The sequence below is a fragment of the Penicillium malachiteum genome (genome assembly GCF_028827825.1).
Source record: "Penicillium malachiteum strain IBT 17515 chromosome Unknown utg000002l:1.0-8849297.0:1.0-8852440.0, whole genome shotgun sequence".
Lineage (NCBI taxonomy): Eukaryota > Fungi > Ascomycota > Eurotiomycetes > Eurotiales > Aspergillaceae > Penicillium > Penicillium malachiteum.
Window position 1 is genome coordinate 2,765,743 of NW_026643095.1, and position 21,741 is coordinate 2,787,483.

At 44.6% G+C, this 21,741-nt stretch overlaps 5 protein-coding genes across 5 annotated transcripts; 3 read left to right on the forward strand and 2 right to left on the reverse strand.

Annotated features, from left to right (window-relative positions):
- Positions 1-4,433: 4,433 nt before the first annotated feature.
- On the forward strand, positions 4,434-6,494 carry N7483_004094 (uncharacterized protein; the record flags this gene model as incomplete). Its single annotated transcript, XM_057087531.1, has 6 exons — positions 4,434-4,837; positions 4,895-5,023; positions 5,084-5,147; positions 5,205-5,656; positions 5,710-5,948; positions 6,010-6,494. 6 exons carry the CDS (start codon positions 4,434-4,436, stop codon positions 6,492-6,494), a joined length of 1,773 nt encoding a protein of 590 aa, XP_056947360.1.
- A 6,489-nt stretch (positions 6,495-12,983) lies between these two features.
- N7483_004095 (putative oxalate decarboxylase) lies at positions 12,984-14,794 on the forward strand (the record flags this gene model as incomplete). Its single annotated transcript, XM_057087532.1, has 8 exons — positions 12,984-13,272; positions 13,340-13,429; positions 13,482-13,497; positions 13,551-13,722; positions 13,778-13,845; positions 13,912-14,032; positions 14,100-14,604; positions 14,667-14,794. 8 exons carry the CDS (start codon positions 12,984-12,986, stop codon positions 14,792-14,794), a joined length of 1,389 nt encoding a protein of 462 aa, XP_056947361.1.
- Positions 14,795-15,019: 225 nt separating this feature from the next.
- On the reverse strand, positions 15,020-15,764 carry N7483_004096 (uncharacterized protein; the record flags this gene model as incomplete). The annotated part of the gene is made up of 2 exons (XM_057087533.1): positions 15,020-15,141; positions 15,518-15,764. The coding sequence occupies 2 exons, from the start codon at positions 15,762-15,764 to the stop codon at positions 15,020-15,022; spliced, it is 369 nt and encodes a 122-aa protein (XP_056947362.1).
- Positions 15,765-16,443: 679 nt separating this feature from the next.
- N7483_004097 (hydrophobin family protein) lies at positions 16,444-16,876 on the reverse strand (the record flags this gene model as incomplete). Its single annotated transcript, XM_057087534.1, has 3 exons — positions 16,444-16,479; positions 16,533-16,597; positions 16,654-16,876. The coding sequence occupies 3 exons, from the start codon at positions 16,874-16,876 to the stop codon at positions 16,444-16,446; spliced, it is 324 nt and encodes a 107-aa protein (XP_056947363.1).
- Positions 16,877-19,261: 2,385 nt separating this feature from the next.
- On the forward strand, positions 19,262-21,149 carry N7483_004098 (eukaryotic translation initiation factor 3 subunit D; the record flags this gene model as incomplete). The annotated part of the gene is made up of 2 exons (XM_057087535.1): positions 19,262-19,469; positions 19,594-21,149. 2 exons carry the CDS (start codon positions 19,262-19,264, stop codon positions 21,147-21,149), a joined length of 1,764 nt encoding a protein of 587 aa, XP_056947364.1.
- Between the last annotated feature and the right edge of the window lie 592 nt (positions 21,150-21,741).

Below are 21,741 nucleotides of genomic sequence, written 5' to 3' on the forward strand. Positions count from 1 at the left end.
TGTTTCATAGTGGACATGCTTTGCAAGATGTAAGGTTTTACCATATGTCCAACTTGACCTCATCGATACAAGCCACAACGCTCACCATATTCTCCAATATGACCCAAGAGCCCTATCCTTTACAATGGAAATAGAAGCAGAAGTTTTAAAACTCAGATACTGACTACTATTCTCGACGAGTTGTGTACAGATGTTGGACAGCTTAATATTCAATGTTTACAGTACAGTGCTCGTGTGGCCTGATGGTCACAGCGGGGGAGATACATCAACGTCCAGGATAACCCTAATCCCACACATCCAGCAAACTATTAGTTCCTTTGATTGGTTTGAAAGACCGCTACATCATACCCAGGTGAAACATACAACAAATCATTGTTCGTCACAGCACCTGATGAGCGCCCAAGGGGCCAAAGAGGGGAAATTCAGTCACAGGTGGTTACCCCTGAGATTACACAACCATGCCATCACCTACGTATGAGAACTCATGGTCGTGAATATTCTTCACAACTCTGATATATTAAATTTTTGCATGTCCTTTTAGACGATATTTATCAACATCCATAATTCTTCAAATCGAAGGTGGATCCCAGCGGATCCCGGGGGAAAGTGGAAATCTGGGGATATTGTGGGGGTCTTTGTTACCCGGGGCTCCACTAAGAGTCACTGACACCTATTATGGCCTCCAGGCCTTGGCAATTCAGGTCCATCTCCTGATAACACAGTCCACATTTAACGACTATTTGACTCTTTATGGCTCTTCTTTCTGCTAGCTACTAGCAGGACAATACGGGTCCACAGATTAACTGATTCACAGGGTATACATCCCGACACAGTTGTACCTCATAGCCTGCAAACCGCAGCCCCCCGCTGTACACCGCTGACCTCCCCGACCGTGCGATATCCTTCCTCCTCCTCCTGCTTTTCCTCCTTTTCCATGCGATCCACGCCTCGTGATCCTTGATGGTAAACTGTCCAAGGAGATTTTCTGATCCTTCGGACCTGGCAGATAGTATCTACCCAGTATACTGACACCAAGCTGACACCAAGCTGACGCAAAGCTGTTATCGTGATACGGTCGGGAATTATTACAAGAACGAATGGTCGATCCAAAGCTCTGCATTCCTATATTTGGCCATCAGTATACCATGAATCGCTCTTTGACGCCACAGACATGGCAGTGACGCTACATACTTGTACCACCAACTCATGTAGGATATGGGTGATATTGTTGAAGGTTCTACTCGGGTTTTCCTGCACTCAGATCTCCACCGTTGACTCTGTTGCGATTGAGATCATTGCAGACCTCTGGACACACTTAATAAAAATGCGCTTCTTCGATGAATATCCTACAAGATATGAGATTTCAGCAACAAGGTACAGAGATACAATTTGATCTCAGCAAAAACACTACGATATCTGGTGGAAGGAACTGGTTATCAGTCATCGAGAAAACTGATGAATCTCCGGTGTCCTTCACACATCCAACATCCAAGGAGCAGTCGTTATATTGGCACTAATTGGCAACAGCAAGGAAACAATTGATGATCCTCAAAAGCTCCTGAGCTAGCCAAGTTTACGATAGTGCAAAATGTTATACATAGCGCTAGGCGACAGAAAAACAAAAGAAAAGCCTGGCCGTTGGCCACCGCGGTTATATGGCGGAGTTCTACTTAGACCAGCCAGGATCTTGGGACAAGGTGTGAAGGAACCCCAAAACCCATATTGCAGACGGTCGAGATGCAAGTGATAATAAAAAATGATGACATTCGAAACCACTTAAACTGCCCAGGCAATCAGTACCAAACCGAATTGCGCGATGGCAGCACTTGTCATCAGATTTTTTCATTGGGGGAGGAGAGCAATATGATACTAGACATCATGCACCTGACATGGATGGTGTGAATGATTAGCGAAGCTTTCAATTATAGCATGCCAGTAGTACTACCAGTTGACTACCTCAGTAGCTTCAGGGTCATTCGAAGGTTGGTGGCTGCCCTTGATGCCGAAAATATATAAGAAGTCATAGATACTAGACGACGGGACATGATTTTAAAGTGACAGGACTCGTAGACTCTAGTAGTAAAGGCTCATTACTGTACTCCGTAGTAGAGTCCCCGATAATTAATCTGAGGTTGATTACCCTGAGCACTTGGGCTTGTTAAAATGGTCGGGTTTAGACCAAATTCTCAATTTTTCAAAAATTCAGGAACATAACTTTTGGGCAGATCTAATAATATTAGTCCGATTTAATCCATAAAGAGTTTGCGTAGACTGATATTCTTAACAGTATTGGAAATATCTTGGTGCCTCAGGTGTAAACATAGATAGCCTTGAGATGTAAGGCACACGGGAACTGTCAGACTACAAGGTCTAATGCAGTAGGCGGTCGCAATGGGACGTATCAACAGGTCTGATTCTCATAACACTAATTTACACGAATAAGCGTCTGCTGCGACCGTAGATCACGTGGCTAATCATGTGATCCATTCTGGTTCGGCCAATCAGAAGCCAGGATTTAATCCTGTTAAAACCGTCCCAATTGGGCCTAGTTTATCACGTTATTTTGGCTGACAGGAACAAATCCGGGGTCATCAGTTGACCAGTTGACCTCCCAAGGCTGCACTCGGATCGGGCGCCGCATCCGGTCAATGTCAATATCCTACTCCGAACATTGGACTTGATATCTCGGACTAATCCGAGTATTTCCATCGGCCCACATTGCCTTTGTTTCATCCTAATGTTGCTAGAGGCGCTATCCGCGGGTTCTATTACTTATACTAGAAGTCTAGAACTCTTGTTATCTAGAAGTCCTCTATTAAGTAAATGATCCCACATTACTTTGAGTCTGTCCTCGGTGAGGGGATCGGTTTACCATATCTAGTTTGTTCCGTGTCATTTAAAATGAGTTTACGGAGTGTTCATAGTGGGGGAGAAGATAAGTTCTGGATCCTGTTAGACCTGTTATATTTATTCGCCCCATGAATTTGCGCCTTGGCCTCTCGAGAGGATTTTAACGGGCATTTCCGAGTCATTTTCTCCCTAGAGTGAGTGCATTTTATTTGTTTTTTTATTTTATATATTTTTTATTTTAATTATTTATCGTCAGGATTGAGCAACTTGAACATTGATGATGAATCATCTCACGCGACACCCGTGTTTTCTCCATGTTTTCTCCAACTCTTCTCCTCTTCTCCTCTCCGGCTCGCATGCTCCGTACTCCGAAGATGGGGGCCATTGTGTGGACAGTGTGGAGAAAAGGGGGAAAAAGGGGCGTTGAAGTGTGCCGCTTGTTGGCCCGTTCTTGAAGCCACGGCATTAGGTCAAAGCCACCAGGAAAAAGCCACTCCCACATCCAGGGAAGACAACGTCGCATAGAGTTCATGTATCTCTATTGATTGGATCCTTTTCATATTCTACGTCGTTTATATCCAGCAAAATCTCCAATTCAGCCCCGTTCCCCGAAGCCTCCTCATAAGCCCCTGACGTCGATATTTGATTGTCCATCCGGCAAAAATGAACTTCATATAGGTTCTGCTTGGAACTCTTGTAGAGCCTCTTGGCATAAGAACTCATGATCCAATCATATAAGACTTAACCAGATCAAAAACATGGCTCAGACCTAGCGCAAAGGTCGCATTGGCTTATCTTGCTGGTGCCCCGCCAACTTCCCAGGTTTCTTTTTGGATTTGACTGAGTAAGAGAAAGTAAACCGCCGGATGCGTCATGTCACGAACCCGCAATCCACGGTACCCCTAATGAATGATTGGTGTCAGAAACATTGCCCCCCGTGCTCCCATAATGTTCTCCTCAAATGGTATGGTGTGTTACCATGAGGGTGCAAGGTCTCCCCGCTTGTTATCCAAGAGGTTAGCGTGCTTTCCCTCACCTCCGGCCATACCGCGCTTTAAATTATTATTTTTTTCTCTTTCTTTTCTTTCTTTCCCACTGGTCACTTCATACGAGGCAGAATCTTATTATTCTGACTTAAAGTGAATCTTTTCCCTTTCCAGCATTGATCCTTGATCATATCCTTGATCATATCTACCGTTGATATATCTTTCTCCAAACGAATATTTCAATTCAATTCACCCGGATCTGCGCATGGAAATCACGACTAGGATATCTCATTCGATCCGATCCCAGCCTTCACACCAGAAAGAAAAAAGAACCCCCCATAGGCCCCAGCCCCAGCGACTACCCCGGATTTCGGACTACCCGTCATAGAAGCCCTCTGCCCGCAACGCCACATCGGAACCAAACCCTTTCGCAACAATTGCCCCAAGTATTGCCCTAACCGGATTTGCCCTGTTCGCGACAATACCAGCAGCCCATGCAATTATACGCCCGATAAGCTTCCCATTTCGTCCTTTTCTCGCCATTGCTCCCCCGAGCACCACTTACCCCAGCTCCCTTTTACCCTGGAATGGCCCAAAATGGCGTTTAAGAGCACGGATAAAGAGTCTGCCACTAGCCATGACCATGGTGTCCTAGATGCGCTTGGACTGAAAGTGGCCGAGGGTCATCAGGATGTCCAAGAAGGATTGATGGCCGATAATGCTGATAACCTCCAGCGTCATCTTGCCAATCGTCAGATTCAGCTAATTGCAATTGGTGGTTCCATTGGAACTGCCTTGTTCGTGAGTATCGGAACCGGTTTGTACCATGGTGGTCCGGGTAGTTTGTTCATTGCCTTTACGGTGCAATGTATCTTCCTGGCTATGGTCAACAATTGCCTCGCTGAAATGACTACCGCTTTCCCCGTGAGTGGTGGATTTATTCGACTTGCGGGAAAATGGGTAGATGATGCGCTTGGTTTTATGGTTGGATGGAACTTCTTGTTCGTCCTAATTTTCTATACTGTCATGTTTGATATATGTGACTAATCCGTTTGTAGCTTTTATGAGGCTCTATTGATCCCATTTGAGATCTCTGCTTTTACTCTGGTCCTCTCATTTTGGTCTGAAAAAATATCCGAACCTGGTCCCGTTGCTGGAATCTGTGCGGCGATTGTTTTGTGTTACGCGTACGTGAGATGAGAGCTTTACACTAAAGTGTTACAAGGTTCATACTGATCCCTCTATAGATTCCTCAACATCCTGGCTGTCAAAGCTTATGGAGAAGCTGAATTTTGGCTTTCCGGTGGCAAGGTAAGTTCCTTCAAGACCAATGAAATAGTTACTTTAATTGACCGATAACCGTTATAGGTTGTTTTGATCTTTGCGTTGTTCTTCTTCACATTCATCACAATGGTAGGAGGCAACCCGCAACATGATGCGTACGGCTTCCGATACTGGAACAACCCAGGTGCCTTCATGGAGTACCTGGATACCGGCAGTCTTGGTCGATTCGAAGGTTTCCTAGGTTCCTTGTGGTCTGCTGCTTTCGCCGTTGTTGGTCCCGAGTACATCTCAATGGTCGCAGCCGAAGCCAAGCGACCCCGGATTTATATCAAGGCCGCCTTTCAGACTGTCTATGTTCGATTCGGTCTCTTCTTCATGGGTGGTGCCCTGGCCGTGGGTATTGTGTGCTCTTGCAGAGACGAAACCTTGTACAACGTCGTTGCAGGAAATACCTCCGGTTCATCCGCAGCTGCTTCGCCGTATGTCATTGGCATGAGGAATATGGGAATTACCATCTTCCCTTCCATTATCAACGCGTAAGCATGATTCACTCAGAACTGGAGTTGCAGGATACTAATTGATTTCTTAGTCTTTTGCTAACGTCGATTTTCTCGGCTGGTAACACCTACACGTACTGCGCGATCCGAACCCTGTACAGTTTGGCTCTCGAGGGTCGGGCTCCCAGATTCCTTACGTACACAAGCAGAAAGGGTGTTCCAATCTATTGCTTCATCGTTGTGATGATTTTCCCAATGCTGTCTTTCTTGCAATGTGGAAGCGGCTCTTCAGTTGTGATCACCTGGTTTGCTGATCTAGTTACAGCTGGAGGTAAGCTATTCACTCCAATCGCTAGAATATGATGATACAAATTGCTAACGACGAAAACCAGGTCTGATCAACTACATCACTATCTGCATCACATTTATCTTCTACCACCGCGCCTGCAAAGTGCAAGGTGTGGACCGTCGACAATTCTCCTACTTCGGACGATTCCAACCATACTGTGCCTACTTGGCTCTTGTCTGGATGTTCCTCGTGACCCTCTTCTACGGCTATCCCGCATTCAAGCCATGGTCTGTATCGACATTCTGGTCCGACTACACTATGCAGATCGTGATCCCATGTCTTTTCGTTCTCTGGAAACTTTTCAAGCGCACCAAACTTGTTAAGTCCCACGAAGCTGATCTGGTGTGGGAACGACCCTTGATCGATGCGTACGAGGCTAGCTTCATTGACCCTCCTGTTGGTTTCTGGCGAGAGGTGGGTCAAATGTTTGGACTCAAACGCATTAAAGGTGGTAACGATAAACGCCGTCACTCTGCTATCCAACATTCTAGTGGAACTGAAGGGACTGAGGAGGGAGCTATGGCTTAGTTTGCACTGAGTGCGCGCTACGATTCGATGAATCGTCTTTCGATGAAAGATAGAAACCTTTGTATATTCTATTCTGCCGTTAGCTATGACTCGATACCCATATTTGAATGATTTTTTATGCCTTGGCTGTCATAAGATACATTCATCCACGTAAATGGATCCAAGGAAGGGAAGAAATCCAGTAAGGTCAGGAGAGGAACCCAAGACCTTCAAAATCAGAAAGGCGTGGACCAGCGTGGTCAGCGGTCAGCCTCACTTAATACATCCATCCCCATCATATAATTAATCCCTTCTACCTTTCTCAATTATTTTTATTTTAACGATTGAAAAATTGGAATAGAAAGAAAAAAGCTAGAGGTGTAATGGGTAAAAGAAATTCAAAATTTAAAGAAATAATTGTCCCTAGCCGTAGCCAGATTCCCGCTAGTATTATTTCTGCTACCGAAAGGCGCAGTCAACTAGATACAACCCCAAGACCCTAAGTACATGTTTTGTGATAAATTGATTAGAATAAGGAGTCATTTTGTAATAAAAATAGGCCATACCTATACCTAAAGATAGGTTTAATTTATTTATTAGTCTATAAAGCAGATCATCCACTTAAAATGTGGGAATAAGTCAAGAGAAAATTTGAAGATGAGAAAGATGTAGTATTACTACCTAGGTATGGGCATGGGCCAGGGTGGGAAGATGCCTAGAAGTTTACCTAGAGGATGAACTTGCTAAATTTCAGCCGAATTGCAATCAAAAAGTTGCAATATTTACCAAATATGACAAGGATATATATGAAATTTATAAAAATAAATTATGACTTCTGGCGATTGGTTTCAAAATCGACCTCCATAACAGGGTCTAGGATAAGACCAAAAAATACATATGTGGTCCCAGAGGGGGTCGAACCCTCGACTTTGGCGTTATTAGCACCACACTCTAACCAACTGAGTTATGGAACCATATGTGAGAATGTGAAAATTTGGTTATATAAGGGAGAGTGGAGTAGCAGGGTAGAATGAAAAAAAGACTCAGATTGAGACCAAAAAATGGTCCCAGAGGGGGTCGAACCCTCGACTTTGGCGTTATTAGCACCACACTCTAACCAACTGAGTTATGGAACCGTGCTTGAAAAGTCGAACTTTTGGCTATATAATCAATAAAACTTGAATCGTACATAAGTTCTGAGGTTGAAACCATGCGGGAGGAATCTCAGTTTGGAAAATGCGTGTAAAATGGTAAGTTGCCTATAGTGGGGTAGAAAACATTTTCTTATGGTACAGACTTATCCTGCCATTGTGAATAAGAAAATATTTTGCGCTGGAAAATACCAATTGATGTTGATGGTCTAAAATATTTTATTAGTAAAATGCTTTGGACTAAAAAAATATTTTTGGAATTTTAAAGCTGCCCAGGTGGTATGGTCTTGGTATGGGTTTATAATCTTTATTTTATATTGTTTCTATCTATACTAGGCCTAAGGGAGGATTGCAAGGTGAATTGTAAGATGATTCTGCCCAGGTGGAGATGTGGAAGTTGATCTGGAGATGTTAATGGTTTGTAAATAGTAGTAAATGGTAAATTGTAAATGGTAAATGATAGTAGTGGTAAATGTTATAAGCTATAGCCTATAGATGGTTTGTAGATTGATTTAAAAGATGAAGAGAAAGATCTTGGAAGAAGATGTAATCTTGGAGGTTGTAAAGGAAACCTTGGAAGAATTTTAGAAGTCTTCCAAGGTTGAAGTGCTTCTGGAGCCCTGGAGGAAGTATGAAGTACGAAGTTGTTTTTAGGGCTAGATGTGAAAATATGGGATGAAAATATTATTAAAATGGTAGTCTATGTTTTGAATGTATTAATGATTATATAGTAGTCTAAGATGTAGATCTCTTTCAAAATTGTTTTTATAAAATTTTCTTTTAATCTAAAATTTAGAATATAAAAGATCTTTTATCTGAAAATATTTTCTTTTAAAAATACGGTTAATATACCAAATCAGCTAAAACTGTCAAATTGCAGTATTTTGACTTACTATAATTAATTTACCATTTTCCAAACTGAGAATTCTCCCGCATGGAAGCACTCATAATCAATATAAATATATTACTTAAGAATTCAAATGTTACACCAACATTGAACCTTGGAAGTACCAGTTGACATACTACACAGCAGAAAGTAGAATCGGATAGCTGGCCATAATCTCGCTCCGGGAAAATATGTGAGTCCATTTTTCCCATCGTGAGCCAGTGACTGTAGACTAAAAGACCCCGATCTACGGAGTATTTCTGTCCCAGTGGCAAGCCCTGGAGGTGGCGCCATTTGCACCAACATGAAGGTCAAAGACAGTGAGCCACCTATGGGTATTTGTGTGTCTTACTAAGTCTCGAGTCAGCTGCCCAGGTGGTACCTACTTGTAAGTTGTAGGTAACAACTTGAAGGAGGGGAAACCAGCGGTCTTCGATAGCCCAACTACAATAACAACAAAAGTGTCTATTCTAGGCGCCCTTTTTCTAAATTGGATTCGGTGCAGGGCCCGCCCGCCTTTTGTAGCCTAGACACAGATTGGGACTGTTGCTCAACCTATCATCGCTAGTTTCTTACTTAGTGCGTCGTCACGATTTGCAGGAGATGAGCTCATCACTATTTACACAGCGCAGCTAGTGCCTTGGCAACCCCGCAGTGGGCGATCGGGGCCGTCGTTATTTTTTGGTCTTTGTGGGGAAATCGGGGGGCAATATTTGAAGGATAGTACTATTAAAGAAAGTAAAAACTCACGTGTGAGGAGTCTTTAGATCGATTAATTTATAGTAGAGCTATTTAGGGATAAAAGACTACCAGTGTACATTTATGTACATGAGGTGGAATAATAATGCAGCATTTTGGATGGATGTCTCCGAGTCCCTGCATGGGCACGGGATGGCTTAATATACATCCATACTACTAGGTAGTAATGGACACATGATGGTATGGAGAGATACTGTATGAATAATAATATGACCCTATGGGTACTTTCATCTGACCTCTGCTCACTGGCAATCTTTACTCTCTGCTAATTCAAACGAGCTTCGCTGGCGAATCATATTCGGACCATTTGCAGTGAGACATACAGCTGTCTCGTAAATATTGAGACTAACGACTCGGAGCCTTTAGGTGATGTGAAACGGGTAAATCGCCTTCCAAGGCTGTATATTCAAGTTTGAATGTTAATACCAGCCTAGGATTCAGACTTCACATGTGCCCAATTTTCAAGACGAATTTCAATCATTCATTCCAAGGTTGCACACCTGGGCATCCATGCGATCTTAGTGGTACACCCCATCGACTAAACATCTCGAGGCACATCATCACAGCAAAAGAATGATGAGTATCTCGAACAATACAAAACAGAAGAAATTTATTGACTCGCATCAAATGATAATGTTAATCACATCATACCTATTCATGTGGTCACCTTATCAATATTCATTCCATCTCAGGTAAAACTGTTAGTAATTCTCACCTGCGCAGCTGCTCCGGTTGCTTTTTTGGGGTGATATTGTATCAACATTTGAATATATGTATGCACATATGTGGATTTTTAGCTGAGGTAGTAGGCAAATATACATCCATGGATATGGCTCAATTTGATTAACTACCAGGATACATTTACATATACATTCAAATGTTGTGATAAAATTGAAGATCAATGTACCTCACCTGTGGACGCTCTTATAAAGGTCCATGTTTTTAACTCAAGTGCTCTCGGGAGAAAACCTCAACCTTGGAAGCTGCCCAGGTGGGCATCACTGCAATTGAAACCCAGCATCCGTATAAAATTCTACCTATGTATGTATGTATGTATGTATGCAGTCTTATCAATTCTTTTGGAGTAGTTGAGCTACGCTGTACTGGCGGCGTTCCTATCCATTGGCCCAACGAAAGGGTCAGGTGATCGAAATTTCCTGCGGGCTTGACATTTCAATATTCAAGAACTTGAGTTAAATATAGTATAAATGGATAGTCTATTCATGCACGCAGGTACATGGGTATAGAATATTTCAAGACCTGAGTCTCATAATGTCTACGTGACCCGTGGATAATTGCAGGTTTTTCAGCTTTGGGTCTCTAATAATCCCACTCGAGTGGTGATGGGTGATTTCAAGTTTCAATATTCCGGAGTCCCATCCGATTTATTTTGGGAGAAAAAGTGCTAGCCCTTGAGTATCATCTAAAATATTGATTGCTACATATCGCTTTTGGGAGACTCGGAATTATTCGGCTTACTCTGAGTCAAATATTTTTGTTGATGGACTTCGGTCCTGTAGCGTGCAGCTTTGATTACTACAACTTTATGAGTACCAAATCTTCTTGGATGAGAATCGTAGATGTCCCAATATCAATTACTGAAGAGAATCCACTCAAGTTCCTTGACCTGCTTTTCCGAATTGGGGGTAGTTTGCGAGGGAGTTGGACCATTCTGGCCAAAACTTGAAATAAAGACCTTCCATAATCCTGGATAGACCGGGAACAGCCGAGGTCTTCCAAGGTTCTTTGACGATAGACCCACATAACTTGTATGTAGATCGATGGGCATTATTGGGCCACGGATTTAAGTGGAGTCTAACGAGGAGCTTGCAGCACAAGGTTCCCAAAGTACAGATTGTTTGTGAAGACTGCGGCTTGAAAAATCAAAGTATTCCGGTAATAAGGACCTTGATTCCCAGTGGTAGAATGAATGTACTTCAATCTTGAATTGATTATACGAATAATATTGATGTAAACTGACTAAAAGATCCACGGGGCAATAATGTGTTTCAAGTAGAAATTGCAACATTGTCTGCTAGTAGGAAGTACTATGCATGTACATGTATGTTGTGCTGTACAATATGCACAAACTTCGCGCGGGGTAACACCCGATGCAACAACCCGATTCCGAGATTTTCTATATTTAACTCGCATGCATAGAAGGCTCCATGGTCTCCATCTTACAGGGCTGCATTCCAAGGTTCTGAGACGACGGACTCTGTGGAGCATCTGCCGCCTTGGTAGGACTACATTAACTTGAACGACTGGCGGTAGTAAGCCCGTCCGAACCCCGAGGTCCATGCGAACTTTTTATTCCTAAAAGGCAATGAACGGCATGAAATGCGACCTATTGATGGTGAAATCACTGCCCGTGGCACATCAAACCTAAGCCCCACGGATCATCTTTCCAAGCGAGGCCTCACAGCCTACCTATTCCGGGTAAACTTTCAAGATTTGGCCGTAACTGGCCCTAGGAGTTAAAAATACTTCAAGGTCCTCGTCACAAGGCTAGTGTAGGCCTATACACCTGTGGATCCCCTCACGCGGAGAAAAAAAGTCATTCCAAGGTTGTCTGTTGGATAGCGGGGCATATTATGGTCATGATCGGCAGGAATAGAGTGAAGGTTTTCATAATACTCAAGGTGTGCCTTTTCTTATAGAACACATTTGGATGTAGTTGAACGCCAATGTATTCTCCATAGATTCTTTGCCTTGGCTCGAAAAGCTTGGCGCGAGCTTGTTTTTAGTATGTACCTACATGTGCAGTGCTGTACATATCAGTGAGCTTTATTGGTTCTATGTATGAAAAATCAGCATTTGAACCATGATTTTACCTAAATCTAGTTAGTGTATAAGGTCATATCCTAGATGCATAAGATCATTTTCGGGGAATAAATCGACGAATGAATCAAGGAACGACACCGGACATTGCTTTTACCGAATCGTCTCCGGCCGCAGTGGAGTTATAACGGAAATGAGCACCACATTTAAGTACCCCTCAAGCCAAACTTTTTATATCTCACGGAAGTCATTGGAGAGATCGGTCTCGCTTAAATGCAGGCTCTATATATAGAATAAATTTTCAGGGTTGTGTAACGATCTCAAAGCTTCTCCCATCTAGGGGAAGAATTTGGACAAACATGGATTCCTCCAATAGCAAATTTATGATGCAGATACAAACATGTACTGTGAATATTAATTGGATCAAAGAATTGCTAGTCTAATTACGTTGCTATGGAGCTTTCTCATTCCTCACTTGCAGCAAATACCCACCGTCTCCTTCATTCTCTCAAGTGGGGAATCAACACAACGTGTATTGGCACTCTATACCTAATTCATAGGACATTCCATGTCAATCATTCAAGCTCCCCCTCTTTTCGGGAACTTCTTAGAACTTTGCTCTACTTCTGATAGGCTACTATCAGCTCCAGTATGCCGCAACTTTAGATCAACACGGTCCTCTGGTGAGGGGAAATATTTGACCATCTCATCATCAAGTTTCCGATATTGCCGTTCAGTGAGGGGAAGGACCTGGGAGATTCCATGCTTGAATCGACGAGGGTCGTATGATCGTGATGGAAATCATTATAAAAGGTCCCATGGTAGCCGGATTGAAAAGCCCAGCAGAGCCTATTTGTCCACCGGTTAGGACAGATTCAAATCTAAGTCTCCTTCTAAGTGCATCGAATTCCTCACAGGAATCTCCTTCCTACAATGGCTTTACCATCCTTGGGTCGGAGTCTCTTTCTCCTTCCTGCTCTCCTTGCCGCTGTCAATGGAGCACCAACTAAAAGGAGTACCAACCCACCATTGAGAGGATCTGAGGCTTTAGTCGGCTATTCCTCTACTGAGAAGGTCCCCAGCGGGACTCAGCCGGATATAAAGTATAGCCTTGTTCCAGGTCAAACAGACAGCGCGGATCTCGGTCAATACTTGGACTTTGAAAATGCTGATAATCCTCAGCCTATCCGAGGAGCAACTGGTAGTGATGATCCTGGTCCACGTGAGTCTACAGATGCACTCCCCTTTCATATATCGCCTGAGCATCAAAACTAACAAGCTTCTTCAAGGTAACTACTGGTACGATAGAATCAACAGTGATAAGCTGGCGCCACCTGGGACAGACAACGGTCTAACTATCAATGCGCAATGGCCAATGGGTAAGTTCTCTGGCTCTCCAAAGCAAGAATTAGTCACTAATTCCCCGTACAGGTCTCAGTCACAATCGGTAAATGATTATCCTATAGCTCCAACAAAAATGACATACTAATATAGTCTCAGACTAGGTATTGATAATGCTGGATGGGCTCGTCAGGAGAACGTCGAAGTCATGCCCGCTGCGACTGAAATGGCTGGAGTTGATATGCGACTTGAGCCTGGTGCCTATCGGGAGCTGCATTGGCACGTTGCTGCAGAGTGGTCTCTAGTGCTAAATGGATCATGTCGAATTCAGGTGAGCAAATACAATCTGACCATCAAATAACAAAGGTACCAATCAACCATTATAGGCCGTCAATGAGAATGGAGAGACATTCGTTGATGATCTCACTGCAGGTGATGTCTGGTTTTTCCCGCCGTAAGTTGAGATTAAATCCATCGATATTTCTTTCACACGCGTATGAAAGCTCATTATCAATTTCAGAGGTATCCCCCATTCAATCCAGGCGTTGGACGATGGTGTCGAATTTCTTCTGGTCTTTGATCAGGGAACCTTCGATGAGGACAACACATTCCTTGCTACAGAGGTCTTCCTGCACACCCCGGTAAGAAAAACCTCTACCTCCCTCTTCCTCATCACTTCAAAATTTTGATACTCATTGTATTGTTCAGCTTTCTGTTCTTGCCAAGGATCTTGGTGTTCCCGTCTCGGCATTCGATAATATCCCGGATGATGAGCTGTATATCTTCCAAGGAACCCCTGCACCAGAGGACATTGAGGAGCAAAACGTTACTACCGCATCTGGTGTTGTTCCACGCACCCAGAGCTACTCCTATCACTTCTCTGAACAGCCAGCTCATGAGGTTGCTGGAGGATCAGTTAAAATCGTGGACCCGCTCACTTTCCCCATTGCTGAGAATTTCTCGGCGGCTATTGTTACTGTACACCCTGGTGGAATGCGTGAGATTCACTGGCACCCTACTAGTGATGAGTGGACATTCTTTATTGAAGGACAGGGTCGAGCCACACTCTTCACTGCGGCTGATTCTGCAACCACTTTTGATTACCGGGCTGGTGATGTCGCTTACTTCCCTCAGTCTAACAGTCATTACATCGAGAATACTGGCGATTCTGATTTGGTCTTTGTGGAGGTACTCCAAGCCACAGAATTCACAGGTATGTTTTCTTCCTGAGCTATAACTTGCGTCACTCACATTCCGTTTCTAATCTTCTCTTAGATATGGCCCTTGGACAATGGCTTGCTTCTACTCCCAGACAAATTGTCAAGGATACTTTGAACTTGAGCAAAGAGACACTCGCTTCGCTCAATACCACCAAGCAGTATGTTGTCGCCGGCAACACTTGAGCTAGCGACAATACTTTGTCTTTCCGCCTTATTTTGGACATATTATTATGCAGATAGATCACTCGTTTCTTGGACTTTTTTTTATGCAATAACTACTCCGTGGTTGTAATAAATTTATTTTTGCTAAAAGAAATTCTGCTTCGTTTCCATCAATATGAAATCCGATCCACATTTTCTCTGAAATTATGGATGTGGTATGAATAGTAATATGCTTGACCTCTTTCATCACGGTTTGTAAGGTGGTGGTAGGTCCTTCTCATCTTCCGAGTCGTCGGTATCACTAGGGTCGGAGTCGAGAGCATAGTCTTCAGGTCCATCGACTGGGAGCTGAGACTTGGCGTCTAGCTCTGCACAATGAGGTAGTGCGTTATCGAGATGGAAGGGATTTTTCTAGAAGCTTCAATATCTGCTACCGTGAGTAGAGGCTGTAGATTCTACTTACCAAGACTGATCCATCTTTGTGAATTGCAACTGGCTCTTTGTCTCCAATTCGAGAAACCAATTTCCCCCTCTTCCAAACACCATGTTTCAGAACTATTCCTTCAAAGCTCGATCGAAAGATCAAACAATTCTCTACCTCACATTCATTCAACTGTGACCTCCGAAGTGTGCTCTGTGAGATGGTTGAATTTGCAACAGCGCTTCGTTTGATTTCAGTCGCATTTCTAATATTAGACGCCGTCACCGTACTGCGTTCCACAGAGCTTCCATCGCATAACATACTCGCGGATATTTGGCTTCGTTTCACCGAGTCGACATTCTGTAGGCGACTGTCAGAAGCTTCCGTCCACCGTGCGCTGCGAACGTGAGATAGCGCGCAATTCTTAAATGTAGAGCGTTTCAGTCGTGAGTTAGAGATATTGCAGTTGCTGAGATTGCAGCGACTTATCTCATTCCCTTCAGTGATGATGGTTCTCTCGTCGTTGAATGTTATTGGCGCCTCATTGGGTTGCTTCGGTATGGGTATCATGATGGATCGCGAGGCAACGTGCGAGTTTCACTGCTGTGATGAGGTATGATAAGCTGAGGATTTCTCAAGATAAATTAAATCGTTGTTTTGGTAACGAGAACTGACGAGTGGGCAGGGAGAGTAATTTGAGGAGCAAAGCTGCTGCCTAGAACCTTGGAAGGTTACGTGAGTGTTATATAACGTTTAGAAGCGGGTGGCGTCGCAACCGGGGAAAGTAAGGAGTAGTAGGTATCGGGCACTGGAGGTAAGATTTTATATTCGGAATAGTCCCCAAGCTTGCCACCTCGCGGAGCTTTATGGAGTCAGCTTTTTATCAATCGATTACCACTAATTTTGTCCATGTTCTAATTTGTTGCCTGGGATAACTTCACGTAATTGGATGCATCACATCAACATCCAACTGGCGTGTCCTAGACCTTCCAAGGTTATCTTACTTCAATCATTCTTCAGTAGTGATAACATCGAACTGTATGTAACATTATGAAATTAAGTACATGTATAATGTAGTAAGAACTAAGGATGCTCCTCAGTAAGAAAATATTTCCATGTCCTGGTAAAGAGGCCCAGTATCCACAATATCCAAGGTTGAATATGTACTTGGCGTAATAGTACACAGCCACAAGGTCAAATAACCTGGTGGCTTGAAACAGATTCAAATTTTGACTTCAAATGTTGTCGTTTAAATGCTCTCGCAGCCAAGAGCAACAAGGCCACCCTATGATTCGGTCAGTATCTAATCAGTTGCTGATAATCATGGGTAGGTCTTACCAGAAGGTTGGCCTCTGTGCAGCACTGAGGAGCAGTGGTGCATTGGCTGCCCTCGATGGGGTCACCTATCATATAGTTAGAGATCTTCATCGCCGATTACACAAATTCGAGGGAGCCATACAGAGAATACCAATGGAGCCAACAATTCCAGAGGCGTTGATGCCGAGGTCCTCAAGGATAGGATCCACGATGTGGTCCAAAGGAGTAGTCAGACCGCTGCAGCAGAGAAGCGAGCCAACACAACCACCGCGCTTCGCAACAGCAGCGTGGCTGTCGTGGGAGACATGGGCAGATGCCATGACAGCACCGACCATGAAGAGAACAGAGATGACGGAGAAACGCATTTTGATGTTGAGTCAGGATTCGGAATTGAAAGAGTGTATTATGGTTGAGAGAATTGAGTGCTTGGATTTCAAGTCCTGGTGAGGAAAACTGATGTCCTTTATAGCTTTGCAACCAGGCCTTGAGGGAAAGCCTCTCCACGTACAGATGGCTTATCAGTCACTAAAGCCAATTTGATGCCAAACAGAGTGAAATGCAGCAAGATGCATCATTATTCCACATGTATAGAGTGCAGATGCAGGTAGCAATTCTCGAAAACCTCGGTGATCAGCAAAAACTTCAGATAGACATTGTTCTGTCCACTGAGAGGCACAGAACAAAAATAGCCTATATGTTTGTACCAGCATCAATGCGTTTAATGGTTCCTTGATAGCGCAGCTCATAGATCGAACTTACAAGGAGGATTGTCCGAACTTGTGTGGAAACTGATTCGGCGAGCATTCATGCAAAGCCATAGGTGATCTTTCTTGGCTGTCGATCTCATATGATTCGAGTCATGTTCATGAAACCATGATCCTAGATTTCCTGTTTGGCCTTCAATAGTTTGCGGGGCCCCTGAGTTGATTGAGATGATTGAGTTGATCCTTCAATTCATTGTTCCTGATGGTTAGCTGCAGTGTTCTTATCAGTGGGCTCCACTATGCTCCAGTATAATGAATACAATGGAGGTGCCAAGGCGTCGATCCATCGCCAGGAACAAGATGCTTGTGAAGTGTCCTGAAAATCCCGACCCATCCAGCTGGGAATCGGTAAAGAAGAGGCTCGGGGAGGGAAAAAGCAAGTCAACAAACAATTATATGAAGACATAGCCTCACTTAGTATTTGTCATCTTCCTCATTCAATTGAGCGCATGCGGCGGTAATTCGGCTCTTGGATGCCAGTCTATCTGAAGAGCCGTGATAAGCCTCTCCCCGTTGATTGATCCGCTTTGAGTCACTCCACAATAACCCCAGGGGCTCCAAGGTTGTTGATACATAGAAATTATGCACATACATTCTGATCGGTGGCGCCATTTAATCTTCCGGGCTTGAGATTACAACTCAAGTGCTTGAACTAACCGAAGATCCACTTCTTAGCCGATCTGCATGTTGAAGTGTTCCCGAATCGATCTTCAATTATTTTAGTGTATTGGATATGATTCAGATTCTATTCAATAGCTGATAATTCAAACATTTGAAGATCGTCTACGTCACGAGGATTCAAGTATTATCGTGAATCTGACTCGTTATATGATACTAAGATATCAACTCCAGGACTACTAGAAATCTGTATGCGTAGAATTCAGGTAATCATAACTAGTGCCGACATGCATTGAGGATTGTGATCTGTCAACCCGTCGATGCCTGGAAAAAAAAATCTAAAGCGGGTTCGGGGGGGAACTCGGAAGAGCCTATAATTTAAGACGAAACAGTCATGCATGTTGGGAAATGGCTCCGGCAATAAGCTCTGGAGTAGTTCAGCTCAAATGTGACAAATATGTACCAATAAGGGCCATATACTCCATACCAATGTTGCCTCTACATAGGATCAGCCCTTCTCGGTTTCAGGAACTTGAAATGATGGTAGATCAATTGGATAGTCGGTCTTAGTGCGAAATATTAGAGTAGGTCAGAATTTAAAATATCATTTCACATGCATTCGGTCACTTGGACACTGATAGCTATTTAAACGTTTTGTAAAGGCTTGACTTCGATATTGCAGACAAAGAGGTTTTTTCACGTAAATTGATATCTTTCCCGTATGCTTATGTACTCAAGGTTAAGCATTCAAAGTTCAGAGTCTTCAAGTTGGAATATATCACATGTTCACATGTACTGGCATATATGATATGCCCAGATGATAGTTTATTTGTCCCAACTTGAAGTTTTCAAGTTCCATTTTTGTACTAGTAGCAATATTTGAATCCATGAGAAACAATATATTTTTCGAGGCATGCATACATCACAGTCAATGAAATTTTGACTATCGCGAGATGTCTGAACGAACATTTGCAAGTCTTCACGGGCCGTAATGCATCCCTTGATGGCCCTGAAGGTACCTATATCAATCCTCCAGGATTCTACTAGTCACAACTCCGGGTCCGAGTCTGAGATTTCAATGTTTACTCCTCAAATCCTTATTCTTTTAAATGTCTCAGCTTTGGGTATATTCATCCATAGCCATGAATATTACTCTATAACTAGTGCAATTTGATAAACTTGGCCTGCCAGTGGCCCTGGGGATATACTTCGTTTTACGTAAGCAATAGCACGTGATGTGGCGGTGCATCGGGCTTGGCCCACTTCAGCCACATCCACTCGCAACACAAAAAACTTGCCGGTGATAATCTCAACCCCACGCAAAACACCCACCTGAGGCCGTTTTTGCTTGTCATCCAATCCTGCAAAATGGCTCCTATTTCGATCGCGGACCTCGTGGCCGCTCTCCCCGCGGAGGACTCTTGGGGTCCCTCCGTCTCTGGTGACAACATGCTCAACGGTGTGCCCTATGCTCCCTTCTCTAAGGGTGACAAGTTGGGCCGCATGGCCGACTGGACTGCCGAGTCCAAGGACCGTAACAACCAGGGCCGCCAGCAGTACAACCGTAACTTCAGAGGTAACTATTTTTCCCGTGGTCGCAACCATTTTTTTTTTTGCGTTGTATTTTCCCAGTTTCTTTGTGCTTCGTTTCGAAATCAATCCCAATTCATGATCAACTAACTTTTTTCTCTCTCTTTCAGATCAGCAGGTTTATGGTGCTGGTTCCTCCAGCCTGTTCACTGTCCAGGCCGCCGAGGATGAGTCCTCTTTCTCCGTTGTCGACAACACCCGCACATCCACCAAGCGCACTTTCGGTCGTGGCGGTGGTACCGTTTTCCGTGGCCGTGGTGGCCAGCGTGGTGGTCCCGTTGGACAGCGTGGTGGACGTGGTGGCTTCCAGCGCGCCGGTGCTGGTGGCCGTGGTCAGGGTGACCGCTACTACGATAACCGCGGTAATCGCGGTAACCGTGGCCGTCGCTTTGGCTGGAAGGATTACGACAAGCCTCAGCGCACTCGTGAGGCTTCCGTCAATATTCGCCCCGACTGGCAGATGCTGGAGGAGGTTGACTTCAACCGTCTGTCCAAGCTGAACCTTGAGACCCCCGAGGGTGAGGATATCGACACTTACGGTTTCCTGCACTACTACGACCGATCCTACGACCGCCCTCCCGTCAAGAACGCCGAGCGCAGACTCCAGGCTCTCGAGCGTGCCGCCTACAACGTTACCACATCGCAGGATCCCATTCTCCACGAGCTTTCCGAGAAGAGCGAGGCTACCGTTTTCGCTACCGCCGACATCCTGTCCATGCTCATGTGTGCTACACGCAGTGTCTACTCTTGGGATATTGTTATCACTCACCAGGGTGGCAAGATCTTCTTCGACAAGCGCCCTGGTGCCTCCATGGATCTCGTCAGTGTTAACGAGAACGCTCAGGATGCCCCTCTTGAGGTTGCTGAGGCCTCTGGCAAGCAAGAGCAGATCAACACCCCTGGCGCTCTTGCCATGGAAGCTACTTTCATCAACCACAACTTCGCTCTGCAGACTGTGACCGAGTCTGAGGAGGCCAAGATCTCCTTCGCTCAGCCCAACCCCTTCTATAACGAGGCCGAGGAGACCGAGCCTCTCGCCTCCAAGGGTTACAAGTACCGCCGCTTCGACATCTCCCTGGAGCGCGATGAGGAGCCTCTACAGATGATCGTCCGTACCGAGGTCGATGCTGTTATGAAGAGCCCCACTGGCGGTCCTGACCAGCAGCTCATTGTCAAGGCTCTCAACGAGTTTGACAGCAAGGCCATTGGCTCTGGTGGCGCTCTTGACTGGCGTAGCAAGCTCGTCTCTCAGCGTGGCGCTGTCATCGCCACTGAGATGAAGAACAACTCCTGCAAGCTGGCCCGCTGGACCACCCAGGCTATCCTGGCTCAGGCTGATGGCATGAAGCTTGGTTTCATCTCCCGTGCCAACCCTCGCTCCGCTGCTGGCCACGTTGTTCTCGGCGTTGTTGGCTACAAGCCCCGTGAGTTCGCTACTCAGATGAACTTGAACCTCGGCAACGGTTGGGGTATTGTTCGCACCATTGTCGACCGTATCCGTGGTCTCGATGCTGAGGAGCCCGCCGATGCTGTCAAGAAGTACGTCCTTATCAAGGACCCCAACCGCTCTGTGCTGCGTCTCTACAGCGTTCCGGCTACTGCCTTCGATGAGGAGGAGGAGGTCGAGGAGGAGGAGAAGAACGAGGAGGAGGAGGATGATGAGTAAATATCCGGAGTCTAATTATGTCCTTTTTTATGTTTGAACTAGATTCCATTTTTGTTTCCTTGGACTCTGCATATGCAAAAGTTTTATAAGAGTTAACGAAATTTGATGCCTTCACTTCATTCTTGTCTTCTATGCCCGGTGCCGTAGAATTGCAAGCAGAACAACATTACTAACATTGAACTTAATTCAAATATTGATACGCTGACAGCAATTAATTTTGAAATCTCAAGTCCGCTATACTAGTATTTTGAAGTGCTTCCAACGTTGGTGTTTCTCTTCGTCTCATCCTTGGCACTCGTACTCCATCTCCGCCTTTCATCAACCTCGGATAACCCAGCCAACATCCTTGTCGAATGCCCCACTACCAAGCTTGTTGGATCATCGTGATACATTTACTCCATACGGAGCCCATCTAACATACTGAGTCACATTTCTAGCAGACGCTTCCACCGGGAAGTTCCGGTTGATAGCCAACCTCCAAGCGATCTTCTACATAATATGTGAAGATCTCAGCTCTATTTGAAAGCTGCAGGACGCCTGATCCCCAACAGATTCAAGTAAGCTGCATTCAGCCACTTTTAGGTGCTACTAG